Source organism: Macaca mulatta, chromosome X (assembly GCF_049350105.2).
Source record: "Macaca mulatta isolate MMU2019108-1 chromosome X, T2T-MMU8v2.0, whole genome shotgun sequence".
Taxonomy (NCBI): Eukaryota; Metazoa; Chordata; class Mammalia; order Primates; family Cercopithecidae; genus Macaca; species Macaca mulatta.
Window position 1 is genome coordinate 161,543,281 of NC_133426.1, and position 16,860 is coordinate 161,560,140.

The window sequence follows — 16,860 nt, forward strand, 5'->3', positions numbered from 1 at the left end:
ACAAGAAGCCAGAGGAATTCTGATATTGTAAGTCAGATCAAGTGTATCTTTGCTTAAAACCTTTCAGTGACTTCTGTCTTACTCAGAGCAAAGCCAGAGTCCTTACAATGATGTACAAGCCCTACCTGATCTGGGTCCCACACCCCCTCTCTAAATTAATCTACATGACTCAGCCCCCTGCCCCCACTCTCTCTCTCTCTTCATTTACCCCCCTTTCATTCTTCCCTGGCTCATTCTGCTCTAGCACACCAGTTCCTTTGCTGTTTTTGAAACATACTTGTTTTGCTCCTGCCACAGGACTTTTCTACTTGTTACTCTCTTTTCCTGGAATGTACAGATATCTACACGGTTTACGCCTTAACACTTTCAGGTCTTCACTGAAATATAACTTCAAATATGAGCTTCATTACTACCCCCCTCCCTCACACAAATGCATATCATTATCCTTCTTCCTTGCTTTGTTTTCCCTTTAGTGCTTAACTCTAGGGTAATTGTATGCCATGGGACAGTCTGGTTTATTTGTGTTGTTCACAACTATTAATTATTTTTAGCTCCTCTTTGTACTTTCAGTAGAAGCCCAGCTTGGATGATAAACTATGTGGTTAGTCTCCTCATCACTATTTTACATGGTATATATTTATATTACTCATTGTCTGTGTCCCTACCCTAGAACTTGAAGTTGTATAAGGGCAGAAATTTTTGTTCTAATCTTCACCTATCCCTAGTATCTACAGCAGTGCTTTGCATACAGTGAGGATTCATATATTGCATGCATCTTATTAGTATGCTTATTACTAATAAAGCATACTAATTTGAAACATTGTTTAAAAATCTGTTCTTTTTTTTTTCTTTGGAGACAGAGTCTTCCTCTGTCACCTAGGCTGGTGCAATTTTGGCCCACTGCAACCTCCATCTCCTGGGTTTAAGTGATCCTCCTGCCTCAGCCTACCAAGTAGCTGGGACCATAGGCACATGCCACCATGCCCAGCTAATTTTTGTATGTTTTGTGGAGATAGGGGTTTCATCATATTGCTCAGGCTGGTCTTGAACTCCTGAGCTCAAGCAATCTGTCCACCTCAGCCTTGTAAAGTGCTAGGATTATAGGTGTGAACCACCACCCCCAGCAAAATCTGTTCCTTCATGATAAAATATGCTCAGATGTTTAAAAATAAGTCTGACCTCTTTAAGAAGAGTTTATGAGGACAGATGTCTTCGAAAGTGCTATTGGTGTGAAAAAAACATATTTGTGAAATTGCTGTTGGAAACTAGTGGAGATTTAAAGTGCAGAAGTTCAATAATTGGTCTGAGATGTGATGCTTCATTGATACTACATTATGTCCCAAGGAAAAGGTGAGACTTCTTAAAAATCAAAATTAATTATTTCCATTGTGGTTTGTCAGTGCCTCTTTGAAATCAGATGTATTTTCAGGTTTCAGCTCTATTACTTCCCCAATTGAGAGTAAGATTCTACCTTCAAGGAACTTGTGTTTTTGTAAGAAAATCAGATGTATAGTAGATGCGATTGTAAAAAAATGTGATATTTGCTTTAACAGAGAAATATGTGTTTATATCTCCACAAAGCAGAGACCTTTTAATGTTACTTAAATCAGGTGGATAAATTTTCTAAGAAGGTGGTGCTTGAATTGAGTATTATAGTTTGAATAGCAATTTGCTTAAAATGTTAGAAAGGGAAAAGCATTTGATGGCATAGGGAGTGCTATATATATATTAATATAGCTGTGAAAGAAAATTGCATTTTTAGTGAATGGCAAGAAGTATACCTGTCTCTTCTATGGCCTTCCTATTAATACTCATCATGTACTGTGATTGGGTTGTTTATCTTTGTATTATTGAGTTTTGAGAGTTCTTCAGATAATCTAGACATATAAGTCTTTTATCAGATATTGCAGATTCTTCCTCCAGGTCAGTGACTTGACTTTTCATTTTCTTAACTGTCATTTGAAAAGCAAAACGTTTCCAATTTTGATGAAATCATATTATCAGTTTTAAAAACTTTTAAAGTTTTCATCCTAAATTTCTAGAAGTTTAGTTTTAGTACTGCATGTTGTCATTCATAAGTGGGAGTTGAACAATGAGAATACATGGATACAGGGAGGGGAACAACACACACCAGGGCCTGTGGGTGGGGGCAGGGGAGGGAGAGCAGGGCAAATAGCTAATGCATGCAGGCCTTAAAACCCAGGTGATAGGTGCAGCAAACCACCATGGCACAAGTATACCTATGTAAAAAACCTGCACGTTCTGCACATATATTTACTGCTGTTTGCTTATCTTGTTTATCATTATAACTAACCCTATGAGGCATACACAATAAGGCAGTCCAATTTTTTTATTAGTATGCTTATTACTTTATTAAAGTAAAATAAAAATTAAAAAAAGTTTTAGCCCCCATATTTAGGTGTGTGATTTACTTTTAGTTTATTTTTGTGTATGGTGTGAAGTAAGGGTTCAGATTCATTTATTTGCATATGTATGTCCAATTCTTTCAACACTATTTGTTAAAAATATTATCCTTTCCCCATTAAATTAATAAATACCTTGGCACCTTTGTAAAAATGCATTGAGTAAAATTTGACTTGTGGATAGGATAGAGGGAGCACACTTCACTGCAGAATGCATGGAACAGCTATTTAAAGACAAGGAAAATAAAATACTAGTAGGCTATCAGGAAAGAACAACTGAATTTGGAGTACCAATGAACCCACAGTGAGTTAACCGGTAAGTTTTTCCTTTAGTTTTCCTGCCGCATGGCCCCTGACACAGCATAGCAGAGCAGGATAGCTAAAGCCCAAGATTTCTGCCTAGAGCACCCAAAAGGGGATTTTCAGGGAAGTGGAAAGTGCTGGAGATGGAGGACAAGGAGAGGGAGGAGCTCTGAAAAGCAACCCCATAGCTGCACAAGCTTGGATGTGTTCCTAATTAGTATATTGAAGACTAAGAAGTGAACAAAAGGATAGACCACTGCAGGTTGGAACGTATGACTTGAATTTACTCAGGTCGATTGCCTGCTAAAGCAAAAAATCAAAATCCTACATAGGACTTAAACAAGACCCAGAATCTCATAATATTCAAAATGTTCAGAGTACAGTAAAAAATTAGTTGGCATATGAAGAACCAGGGAAATATTCATTCACACAGAAAAGGACAAAGTATGACTTTATGTAGATAACATTAAAAATCAATAAATTAGAATGCAGAGAAAGTAAAATTGATAAAACTAAGTGCTGGTTATTTGAAAATACCGATCAAAATAAGCAATAGAAAGAGAAAACACACAAGACTACAAATGATAGAGAGGTTTCTATCCACCATTACAGAAATTTTTAAATTATACTAAGTACAACTGTATGTCAATGCATTCGAAAATCTACATGAAATAGATAATTTTCAAGGAAAACATAAATTACCAAAATTTACTCATGAGGATGTATGCGGTGTTTTTGTTTTTGTTTTTGTAGAGACAGGGTTTCACTATGTTGCCCAGGCTGGTCTCGAACTCCTGGCCTCAAACCATCCTCCTGCCTTGGCCTCCCAAAGTGCTGAGATTACAGGTTCGAGCCACCACACCCAGCCAGATGTGGGTGTTAATCTAGATAGGCTATGACATGCTGTGGTAGTCATTGCCAGTCCTGGTGGCTACATGTCTATTATAGGTCAAGGATTGCTCTGCTCCATGTTGACTTTACTCCTGAATCCAAACTAGTAGAAAAACCTCTAGCTGAGACATTGCCAGTCACATGGCCAAACCTACATCATTAGAGGGAAATATAATCCTGTTTCAGGGAAGGGCAATGAACATATATGAAAACAGTCAATATTATGGTTGAAAACGGAATCTAGCCATAACCATGAAATAAATGGAAAGGATTGTCAAAGATCTATATCCCTTTCCACACACACACAAAAAAGGAATGCTGGAGCAAAAAGCTCTTATGAGTGAATTCTATCAAACCTTCAAGAAACAGACCACTCCACGTTATTTAAAATATTCTAGGGTATAGAAGAAGACAGATTTCTAATCATTTCATCATTTCATGAGGCCAGCATAACCATGATACCAAAACCTGACAGAAAGCACAAAAGATCAACATTTGCCAATGTGTTTTTCACTGAAATGTCTGTTAAGATACTTCAGAAAGTGAGTTATTTTGTCATATAAGTTGAGGAGATGCTGTATAAAATTACCTCCCAATGGAGAGTCCCAATATACCATAGTATTCAGTAGTCCTACAGAATACTATTTTTCTTTGTTTAATCCACAATTTTCTGAATTTGACTGTAGGTGCCCCAACACACACCTAGATTCTTTGTAATCCCCATGGAATACATTTCTGGAAATGGTATTATGAACCAGTCTGAAACATGAATTTAAATGCAAAGATCCTAAATAAAATGTTAGTAAATTAAATTAAGCAGTATTTAAAAAATACACTATGAACAAGTAGAGTTTATTCCAAGAATGTAAATAAATATGGTTTAACATAAACAGATTTACTAATATAATTAATTACATTAACAGGTTAAGGGAAGAAAACCATTTGATTTCCTCAATGGGTACCAGAAAGACATTTGAAAAAGTCAATATGCATTCTTTCTAAAAGCACCTAGTAAAATAATAATGCAGTGAAAAGTTCCATAGCCTATTAAAGATAATTTAAGGTCAAAATGCCAGAAACATATAACAGCAGGAAAAAGACAAAGATTGAATGACATACTCTTGGGCAAATATTGTAAAGACACTTGTTCCTGCCATATATCAGTGTCAGATGGTGGAGGGACAAATAGCTAGTCATTTGGGAAAATAGTTCTTATCCCTATCTCTACTTCCTATACCTAAGTCAATTCCAAATTCATTATAAGAAATCATAGGAAAACCATTTTCTAATTTTGAGTGGGGAAGGCCTATCTCAACCTAACACTATTGCCAAAAAACATTAAGACAACATACTATACAAGAAAGAGAACATAAGTTACATGGCACAAAAATCAAAAGATACAAATGTCATCCAATGGAAATTAAGTCTTCCTCACAGCTTGTCTTCCAGGCATCAGTTCCCCAATTCTGAGACAAAGACTGTTTCCAGTTTATTGTAGACAACAGATTTAATCACCTATTTATGAGAGACTTCTGTATTAACAACCACCAGAAAGTTTAAGAAATCAGAAAAACCTAAAAAAATTTGCAACATATGTGATGAATAAAAAACTAATTTACATATATAAGGAGATCATACTAATAAATAGGACTGCTTCAGCTGCAAGCCACAGAAAACCAGTAACCAAGATATGCACATTTAAAAATACTGATCTAATCAATATATCAAAATTTTAAATGTATATTTTCTTTGATTCATAAATTCTACTTCTAGGATTTTGACTTGAGGACATAATTAGAATTGCTTTATAACAGCAAAATTTGCACATAACCTGAGGATTGATTAAATAACTTGTATATCCATACAGTGGAATACTTTCGTTTCAGGAGACTTTCAGCTATAGGTGGAAAAAAAATTGCACAAACTAAAATGGGATTATTTCTCATGTAACAAGGAATGTTAATATAGGGTGACTCGAGGGTAGTTAAATCTGTAGCTCAATGACATTATCAAGGACCCAGTTTTCGTCTGTCTTTGCTCTGTCATCTTTAGTATGTCAACTAACTTGATCACATTCAGCAAATGTGTACAGGTACTGATAAACTGTAAAGATATAATGGTTAGCAAAAACAGACATAGCTTCTGTCCTTGTGTATTTGAAGAGAATATACAATATGTGAAAAAGGTAATGGCATAGTATGTGTTACATGATACCCTCTATGAAAAAGATTCATTTAGGTGCAAACATATTATAGTACGTAACCTTTTCTGAGTAAGATTGTTATGTGATGTTCACCAAATGCCAGAGCCTGTGATAAGTACTTTATATGGATTATCTCATTTCATCCTCACAACAACTCTATGAATTAAATACTGTTATTATCCAATTTGATATATGTGTAAACTGGGACTCAGAGAGATTGAATCACACATAACTGGCAGCCAGAAATTGAACTCAATGTCTGTTTTATTCCAAAATCCATACTCTTAACCACTATGTTAAACAACCTTTTGAAAATTGAAATAAAAATATATAGAAAGAAATAGACCAAGCTTTAAGCAGTCATTTTCTTTAGGAACTTATGGTTGAATGCTATTGGCTACAAGAGCCAGGAAAACGGGGGAGGAAAACAAAATCAAGGGGTACGTTAATAGACTGGCAATGGGGACTGGTTGATTGCCTAAAACGTCCTAAAGACATTTAAAGGCAGGGCTCATAGGAGACAGTGAGCAACCAGAACTTATAATCAGAACTCTAGAGGCTGTATAAAATTTGGTAATGCTTCAAGATAGGGACATGTGTGTATTTTACTGATGTGAAGTAAGACTCAAGGTCATTGGATTAAAGTAGAGCAAGAAAACAATCATTCATTCAAGTATGTATAGATTATTCAAGCACCTAACTTGCAACAAGTTGGAGAAATACTGGTGAACAAGATGAGTAAGATTCCTGCTTTTGTAGACCTCAGAGTTGGAGAGGTAGACCCAGGCCAGATCATGCAGGGCCTTATAGCCATGTTAAGAAATGTAGGGTTTATTTGGATTTTGTTCTAAATGTGACAATAAACCACCAGTGAGTTTTAAGCAGAGGAATTACTTGATCTGACTTATGTTGTAAAAAGATCACTCTGGCTGTTATGTTGAGAATGTATCATGGGAATGGGAACAAGGAGTAGGGAGACTAGTTAGGAAGATAATGAAGTAGTTCAGGTAAGAGTTGATAGTGGCCTGGACAAACGTGGTATCAGTGGAGATGGAGAAAAAATGGCAGACATATATATACACATATATATATGCACAGATTATATATATATATGCACAGATTATATATATATATATATTTGAGACAGGGTCTTGCTCTGTCACCCAGGCTGGAGTCCAGTGGTGTGATCAGAGCTCACTGAAGTGATCCTCCCACCTCACCCTCCCTTGTAGCTGGGACTACAGGCATGTGCTACCATGCTGGGCTAATTTTTTTTTTTTAGTAGAGATGGAGTCTCACTATGTTGCCCAGGGTCAGACACATATTTTGAAGTTAGAGTTGACAGTGCTAGATGATGGATTTGATATGAGAAGTGAGGGGGAGTGAGGACTTAAGAATAACTCCCAATTTCTGTGAACGGTGGTGTCAGGTGGTGTCATTTATAGAGCTGAGGAAGACTGGGGTGGTTGGAGCACATTTTGATAGACAATGATTTTAGTATTGGATATGTTGAGTTTGAGAAATTTGTGGCTGTGTTTAGTAGGCAAGTTGGCTGTATTGGTATAACGTGCAGAAAAGTGAGCTAGAGTTCCTGATTTTGGAATCAGCAATGCAAAGATGGTAACTGAAGTCACAAGAGTAGGTAAGATTGTCTAGGGAGAGGAGAGGATAGAGAGAAGAAAGAGAGAAGAGAATTGGTCCTCTGACAGAACTGAGAACACCAAGTTCCTGAGAGGCTTGATATAGGCAGCAATCATCCCACCAATACTGTACTGGCAAAGGCCACTCATGACTTCCTGTTCTCTCAAATCCTGGGGATTCATTTTAGTTTTTATCTTTCTGAATCCGCTGCTGCATTTTGATACTACTGTTCATGCCATCCTGTAAAACTATACTCTCCAGGATTTCATTGTCTCCTTGTACGTTTCCTTTCCCTTTTCTGTGTGCCCTACACTTTATTGTTACCCAGGGAAGACTAAAGAGTAAGACTCTAGGTTGAGCTGTCAGCAATGACTTTTGGAGCCACGTCTTCCCTAGGATGAGGAAACTGCTTCCAACTCTTGGAAGCTGCTGGCTCCAGAACTTGATGAAGCTTTAAACTTGATGGGCTTTAAAACAAGTGAATAATTGCACAACTAAAAAGACATTAGAACTGTGAGAGCAATCCATGCAGATATCTCAGGAAAAAGAATTCTAGACAGAGGGAAAAGGAAATACAAAGTCCCTGAGGTGGGAATGTGCTTAGTGTGTTTGAAGAACAGGAAAGGAACCCATGCAACTGGAGTAAAATAAAGAGGGTTACAGAGGTGATGAGATGGAGATAGATAGAATTTATTTCCAAGGGTTCTTCTGCAGGCCATTGGAAGGACTTTGGGTTTTAAGCTGAGTAAAATGTGTAACCACTGGAGAATTATGAGGAGATGATTGCTTATAACTAATGTTTTATCAGGCTCCTTCTAGCTGCTATGTAGAGAATAGACTGCAAGCATGGCAGGGGTGGGGAAGGGGAGATGACAAGAGTGGCAGCAGGGAGACCAGCTATCACAATAATTCAGAAAAATGATAGTGGACAGCACCAGTGCGTTAGCATTGAGAATGGTGAAAAGCTGTCATATTCTGGTTATACTTTTAAGGTAGAGCCAGCATAATTTCCCGATAGATCAGATGTGGACTATGAAAGAAAGGAGTCAAGGGTGATACCAAGATTTTTGGCAAAGGTAGATGAAAGGACAAAGTTGCCATTTACTGAGGAGGGGAAGACTATGAGAGGGACATATTTGGGGAGGAAGATTAGGAGCCTGATTTGGGACATGTTAAATTTGTGATGCCTGATAGACATTCAAGTGGGGATGTCAGGCAAGCAGTTGGTTATAAGGGTCTGGAGTCCATGGGAAATAGACAAGTTGAAGATAAAAATCCAGGACTCATTGGCTTATAGATTTAATTTATAGCCATGGGACTGAATGAAGCCACCAAGAGAATTAATATAAATGAAGAAAAAATGATCAAGCCCTGGGGAGCATTTTAAGACGGGGATATTACATTGTTGTTTTTTCCTTTCTTCTTTCCTTGTTCTCCCCTTCCCTCCCTTCCATTCCCTCTTAACTATAAAAGTGATAAAGCTGTACAGAACTTAGCCTACCTATCTATATGCCCAGACTCAGAATCTATTATCTTTCCTTTTTTTCTTACCCTCCCCCCACCCACATGTGTACTATCAGTCCACCAGGGAAATGTGCTAAACTATTGTGTTCTTATGTTGGTGCCACACTGTAAGTGATCCTGGCATAAAAAGTATGCCGTAGTAGGATTTGAAAAAGCTGAGGTAACTTAGCCTGGAAAAAAGACGACTTTCCAGGGAATATAATAGTTGTAATCAACTACCTGGCAACAGAATTAAGACTCTTGATTTAAAATCACCACGATGAAGATTTAGGCTTGACGGAACCAACTTTTCTCAAAGTTGCCTAGGCTCACCAGGAAGTACTGAGGTCCCAGTGACTTTTGATATAATGATCAGATAACTTTCAAAAATCATTCTCTTTCTGACTTTAAGATAATGGTGAATACGATTGTGTATGGTATATGTTACATCTTATTGATATCCTTGGTAGTAGAGTTGCTACACTGTAGTAACAGATTCTGGAAATAGCTATAACACACACTTGGAATCTCACAGTCACATAATCAATCATTTTACTAAATACAAGCATATTTTCATTCACATACAGCTAAATAAAGCATTGTTCACATTTCATTACAGTGCACAACAAAGTGAGGAAAAGTATACAGTACATTTTATTCTGAAATATGAGACAATCTAATCCAACATGCAGTTGTGGTCTTTGTTACAAGTTAGTTTATCTTTTCTTTACCTATGTAGTAAAATAGCTTCTAAAGCTTTATCCTTAGTATTATATTAACACCTGATTTTTTTCACACTTATTTTCTAAAACCCACTTATTGCAGTGACAACGGTACTGAATTCTACTAAAATGATTTTTAAATTTTCTAGAACTTATTTAAGCAATTAAGCTCAGCCACCTCTGCTGGATTTATGCTGAATATTTTTAAACCTGCCAAAAAATGCCAGGAGTGGGAATAGTGTACATACAATAAATTTTAGTCAAGAAAATTGTAGAGAAGTTTTGTTTCTTTCCTTTTTTGAACTGACAGAATCCACTCAACTCTCATTTACCCACTGGATAATCTTGCTTTCAGAATCTTCTAAACATACTTAAGTATAGCAGTTGATGAAATTTTGTGTTAATCAAATTTGCCATGTTTTATTTGTCTTTTACAACCATAAAGGTGGCAATTTAATTACCCCACCTAAGCCAGCTCTTGTGAAATGAATATAGAGAAGGTGATCAGTTCACTTGTAATTAATGCTGTGAATTGATCCAAAGTGGTTTGCTCATCCAACTTGGGGCACAGGTGGCAGAACAGTCTTCCATAATTTTCATGATTTGGCTTCTTTATTCTGGCTGAAGCAAATTCCCAAACTTTCAGATTCAGTCACATTCATACAGAAGTTCAATATTATATCTCAAAGCGATTTGCCATTCTTAGGCCTTCCTATCACAATGGATATGAGAAACCTGACTCTAATCAGAATAGTTTTTTTTAATTGTGAAAAGTATGGCTTTTGCCTAGCTGAACTGGCTACAATCCAAAAAGTAATTTAAAGCATCACCTCTCTTCAAGAAAATAATGGAAACTTCAAGCCAGCCATTCCAATTTGCTGATGCAGTTAGCTGTTTGTTCACCTGAGAATTAAGGGCTGACTCTGTTGGGTAGACAGGAGCTCAGTGTACGTATACGGCAGACAGGTGGCCAAGGTCATTTTGGGGTGAGTATTTTATCCCTATCCCACTCCCCATTGCCATTGCTGTATGTGGTTCCTTTCAATAAAAATCCAGTGTCTCGGTGATAAGAGCACTTATAGCCCACACAGTTCTAATGTCTTTTTAGTTGTGCAATTATTCACTTGTTTTAAAGCCCTCTTGTCAATAATACCTGAATGGGCTTTACCTTTGTCCCTTTCCTAGTTATAGGGTAATTTGCACGGGACAATTTGTTTCATACAGCTGGTAATTTTACCACAAGAGTGTTCAAATGTGCTAATAACTGTGTAGATAGCCTTTCTTTCATATTCACATCATTTTTACTTGAACACCAGACCTTTTGGTCTATGTTCCTCATTTTACAGATGAGCTGTTAAAAGCTAATTGGTACCTTTTAACCAAACCCAGCAAACACCTTTGGTGCAGGGTATTCTCATGGAATAAGTAGAGCTCATAATCTTTGTCCCCAATGTGATACTTTTTTCCCCTTTATGTGTTTCTTTATGTTCATGGCCTATAAGTGAGCTCAAATACCAAGTAATAGTTGTCCTGTCTGTAGGTATGCTTTCCTGGGACTTAGCTTCCTAAACCCCAGGCCCTTAACATGTGGTCCACAAAGGGCTCATGGAGCAGCCACTGCCTAGCATGGGCCACAGTTCAGTCCCTTGGTCACAGCACTCAGGCACCCCCATCCACCCGCACATGAGTCTGTCAGAGTCCCCCTGAGAAGGAGGCTCACTTGGTATCCAAATGGAGGTTGAGTTCTCGTCAGTTACACAAAGATTCTATTTATTTCTCTTACTTTTCAGTTCAAGTAGGAGAGCATGTTTTGGAAATAAAAGAGCTGACTAGCACAAACATCTCCTCTCTGATTTGACAACCTCTTCTGAAGAGTGAACCACATTTGGTACAAATCCACTCTTCACCCCTTCCCAGCCCTCCTGGATTGTAATCTCCCCCCTTTTAACCAGCTCATATATGTCTCTTGTCAGGTCTGTGAAGGCTTTCTCCACATTAATGGCATCTCGGGCTGACGTTTCAATGTACTTCATGCCGTATGCAGCAGCCAGTTTCTCGGCCTCGTGGCGAGTCACTTGCCTCTGTGTATCCAGGTCACACTTGTGACCCACCAGAACAAATACAATTTGGTAGGGCTGAACGTGTACTTTGGTCTCTTCTAACCACTCATGGACATTCTGGAAGGACCTGCGGTTGGTAATGTCAAATAAGAGAAGACCACCTACTGAGTTCCTGTAGTAGGCGCGAGTGATGGATCTAAAACACAAGAAAGAAGTAAAGAATAAAGGCCGTGCCCAAACTTCTGCATGTCAATGAACTCAGTACATTCAAGTGTTCCTGGTTATTGACACAGTCCTTTGATAAAAGTGATTTTCTTTTTTTTTTAAACAAGGGAATACAAATGGCACTCAATAGTAATACTAATATGTGAGTTTCCAATTGGGCAAAACTTTGAGATGGGTATCTTCTAGAAATGAATGCTCATGAACTTTTAGGCATTTTCCATGGATTCAGCACTGGAGAGTGACCCTGGGACATAATTTAGTTCTATTTCTTGCCTTCAGGTAAAACTACAACTAACTCTCCCACCCCCCAAATCTGAATAACTGACAGAGACTTCCTTTTCTGCAAAATAGGATACCTAAGTCACAGTGTCACCATGAGGCAAAATGAAACAATGGATATTAAAGTGTTCTGTGACGTGGAGAGTTCATTACAAATGCTAGTAGTTGAAACAGGATTTTTAAAACATAGAAATGAATTTATGATAGTTAACAAAATATTTAAAGTAGGTATCTTGCTATATACTCCATTTTTTCCATTTATCATTACCATGTTTTTCTCTTTCCATTATTATTATTATTAATTATTATTATTATTAGCTAACAGGGATCCTCAATCTCTTCTGTGAGGAGAAACACAATTTTATTTTTTATTTTCCAGGCCTGTGGGAATGGAAAAAGAAAGATGGTGAAGGGTTCAGGCAAAGTGCCTCCCAGCCCTATTTCCTGACACATTTCAGAGAGGCCAACTCAGGAGCCATCAGATGAAACTTCACATGTTTTAACTTCTTGACTTGAGGAGCCTCATTATAAATATACATTATGGCACTTTGCTTACAGTGTATTAAAGCTTATTACAGGGTATAGACCTATTTGTCTCTGCAATCACTTGCTTTAGACTACTGTGATTTTTAAAATCTATGTCTATTTTTAGGTTTTCTGTCTCCTCAGATAAAGAAGATAGACAATGAAGGACTCAATAGCTTAGGGAAAATGGCCCAGTGTTAACAGAACAAGCATTGTCCAGGGACCTACAGTCCAAGCTAGATGATGGTAAAAGTAAAACTTACAAATGAGTTTAAGTCTCCAGAATCAGGCAAATCAGCCCTGGGGACTGAAAGCATTTCTTGTCTCTTAGGTTTGAATATTCATGGAGAATGGTAGATTTACCAGAAAATTAGACATGAACAAACAAAGGTTTTGATTTGTGAAAAGCTTGATTCAAGAAATCAATTGTTTGTGAGTACTTAGCAAAGAAAGTGACAAAGGCCTTCTAAGCATGGACATAAGGCTACATAAACCTTAAATTCCTCCCTACATTAAAAAATCTTAAATAATGTGAAAAGACAAATGATAAACTAGGAATATATGTTACAACATACATGACAGGAAAGCGTTAATATTCTTAATCTATAAAGTACTCTTACAAGTCCATACTGCCCAATAAATAATAAGCAGTGGATGTGAACAGGCTGTTCATATAGAAAGAAATTCCAACAAACGCATAAAAGATACCTTTCTTTGCTTAGGAGAAATGTAATCACAAGTTCAAAGTGAACCTGTACAAGGATATTTTCCACAGTGTTGTTTGTGGAAGTGAGGAGCTGGAGGCAACTTAAGTTTGTAATTATTTCTCCTTACCACTCTTCAATTATCCAACCCGTATCTTCTATGGTTAGTTAGTTTTCAATAGATAAATGAGCAAATGATCATAAACTTGGGCTATTGAGTTTTCTTGATCTGGTTCCTGCTGCTCTACTTTAGTTCAAATTGTTCCCTGCAAAGTTTTCTGTGTACACTCTGTTCCCTCTCACTTCTGTCTTTATTCATCCTGTTTCCTATCCCTGGGCGTTTCCTGTCTTTGCTTGGGCAGTCATACTCATCCGGTCTCATCTTCTCCAGTTAACCTTTCCTCCTCTGTGTTCATACATATAATTACAAATAATACATGCTACAAAAGAAAAGCAAAGGGTTTTGAGTGAAAGTAAACATATTCATTGATTATTCAATGAATTCATTGAAATTAAGCATATTCATTATGTGCCAAGTGTTACAGTAAGGAGTGGGCATACAAATATGAGCAAGACGCATTTTTGTAATTGCTGATTATCTATTATTTCCCTCAACTATGTTAGCACAGAAGTTCCAAGAGTGAAGGGGCTTTGTCTGTTTTGATTACATGGCATCCCCTTGTATGAGTTTCCTCACACTGTTTTCCCAGAAACAAGCCCGGAGTCTGGCACATAGTAGATGATCACTGAATGTGTGCTGGTTGCAAGAAGGAATCAATCTTATGTATTTCCTTTATGTTAGAACATATGTTAGCATATATATGTGCACACACAGATATGGAAATAAAACATAATACACATGTATTTATGTATCTAAATCTCTGTCAGTTATGTTAGGATGACCTGGGAACATTTTTGAAAGTAGGTAACATAGGGACTGAGATTGATGAATTACAGATACAGAAATCAATTCCAGCTAGTTTATTAGCCACCAAGGGGCAGGTTGGTGGAGTTGTGGTGCAAGCAATATGTGTTATTGACCGGCCTTCCCTGCCAGGGCGCTTCTTTCCTTGCACTGCTCCGGGTTAGCCAAAGGTGGGCTTCGGTAGACTCCCCAAGACCCTTAGTGTTGCCCTCCTGGACCGCGACTAGGACCAGGAAGTTCTCTCTCCCCAGAGGCTGTGCAAACCCCGAAGACCCTCCCACTGCTTGCGGGCCCGGACTGCGCTCCCACCTGAACCTCTCTTGACCCGCGGTATCCCAGATCTGGAGCTTGATGCGTTTTCCCGGCTCGATCTCCACCAAGCGGGAGAAAAAATCCACCCCCACGGTGGGGTCAGAAACCTGGGCAAAGCGACCCTCGGTGAAGCGGCGGATCAGGCAGGACTTGCCCACTGTGGAATCCCCGATGACAATGAGCCGGAACTGGTACAGCCAGATGGCCTCCATGGCCGCGGCTCTGCAGGTCTCCTTGGCTCGGACCCGGGACGGCGGGAGGGGGCGCCCCGCCGACGCCTCAGAGAGCGCGGCTCGGCAGGATCTAGCTCAGCCGCGAGCGCATCGCTGACCTGGGAACCCGAAGCTGGGTAGGCCCAGGCGCCCGGATAGCGGAGGGATGGATGCTGCGCTTGCAAAGGTGATGAAATGGCAGCAGCATCAGCACCACGCACTCTGACTCATCACTGACAACCGGGTTACTGTAATCCCCAGCGTAGACGCGACGCCTGGGCCGCCGCACTGTCTGTAAGAGGAGCGCACACAAAATGGCTGCAAAATTAGCGCGTTCCCTCCCTTTCTAATTACCCCACCCACCCTCTGTTAATTAAAAATGTTTTCTGTCGTTCAAACTGCAAATGTCATACCTTTTCATTGAAACTAGCAAAGCAATACAAAACTACTCAAGAAAGGGAAGGTACATAATTATATATTAGTCTACAAGTGTTTCCATGCTCACGTAAACACACAAATATTATATGTGTTTGTATTCCCATATACATTTATTGCTGTTTGTTTTTACAAAAATTAAACTGAGGTCTTACTTTCAATTAATAATTGCTTTCTGCAGTTAATAAAGCATCATAAATATCTTTCCATTTCCACCTAATTTCCCTTTTGTCATAACAATGCTGCAGTAAAGATTCTTTAAAGTGTAGTCACACGTATTTTATTTCTATGAGCTAGAGTCTTAAAAGAGAGGCCATGAATTCAAAGAGTATGAGTACTTTAAATTTAATGGACATGGCCATTCTACCTTTCAAAACTAGCAGTTTAAACTCTACCCAACAATGTGTGAAAAGGTCATTGCTCTGCATTATTTCAAGCATCATATGTATGTTTTATTCTTTCTTAATTCTTGTCAATAGAATGTAGTTAAATAAAAATATGTCTCATTGCTTTATTTTACATTTCTCTGACTACTGGTGAGCTCAATAACAAGTCTTGTGTATTGACCACTTCATTTCCTCTTCTGGGAATTGTCTCTTCATATCCTTTGTATTTTTTGTGTGTAATCTTTTATCGTTGCCTTACTCTTTAAAAAACTCAGCCTTATTAACATGGAAATTCACATACTGTACAATTCACCCATTTAAAGTGAAAAATTCTTAGCATAGATTTTTAATATACTCACAGATATGTACAACTATCACCACGGTTAATTTTAGAACATTTTTATCACTTCAAAAAATAACCCAGAACTTTTTAGCTATCGTCTCTCTATCCCATGTTCCTCCAGCCTTTGGCAACCATTAATGTACTTTCTGTCTCTATAAATTTCCCTATTCTGAACATTTCATATACGTGGAATCACATAATATGTGCATTTTTGTGACTGGCTGCTTTCACTTAGCATAATGTTTTCAAGGTTCATTCACACTATAGCTAGTATCAGTACTTCATTCCTTTTTGTGGCTGAATACTATTCCATTGTATGGATAGACCACATCTTGTTTATCCATTCATTCATTGAGGGACATTTGGGTTGTTCCCACCTTTTGGCTATTCTAAATAATCCTACCGTTGAACATTCATGTACAAGCTTTTTAAAAAATATCTGTTTTCAGTTTTTTGGGATTTATACCTAAGAGTGGAATTCCTCAGTCCTGTGGCAACTCTATGTCTAACCCTTTGATGAAATGCCTGACTTTTTCACAGTGGCTGTACCATATTACATCCCACTGGCAGCGTATGTGGTTCCAATTTCTCCACATAACACGGATGTGAAGTGGTACCTTATTCTAGTTTGATTTGCATTTCCCTAATGACTGGTGACTTCAAGCATATTTTTACATTCTTATTGGCCATTTGTGTATTTTCCTTGGAAAAATATTCTTAGATCTTTTGCCCATTTTAAAACTGGATTACTAGTCTTTGTATTATTGA

The 16,860-nt window shown here is 38.0% G+C and overlaps 1 protein-coding gene across 1 annotated transcript; it reads right to left on the reverse strand.

Moving 5' to 3' along the window:
* Positions 1-11,005: 11,005 nt before the first annotated feature.
* RAB39B (RAB39B, member RAS oncogene family) lies at positions 11,006-15,139 on the reverse strand. The gene is made up of 2 exons (NM_001261511.1): positions 14,714-15,139; positions 11,006-11,942 (listed from the first exon to the last, which is right to left on the reverse strand). The coding sequence occupies exons 1-2, from the start codon at positions 14,926-14,928 to the stop codon at positions 11,516-11,518; spliced, it is 642 nt and encodes a 213-aa protein (NP_001248440.1). The 5' UTR covers positions 14,929-15,139; the 3' UTR covers positions 11,006-11,515.
* Positions 15,140-16,860: the final 1,721 nt, after the last annotated feature.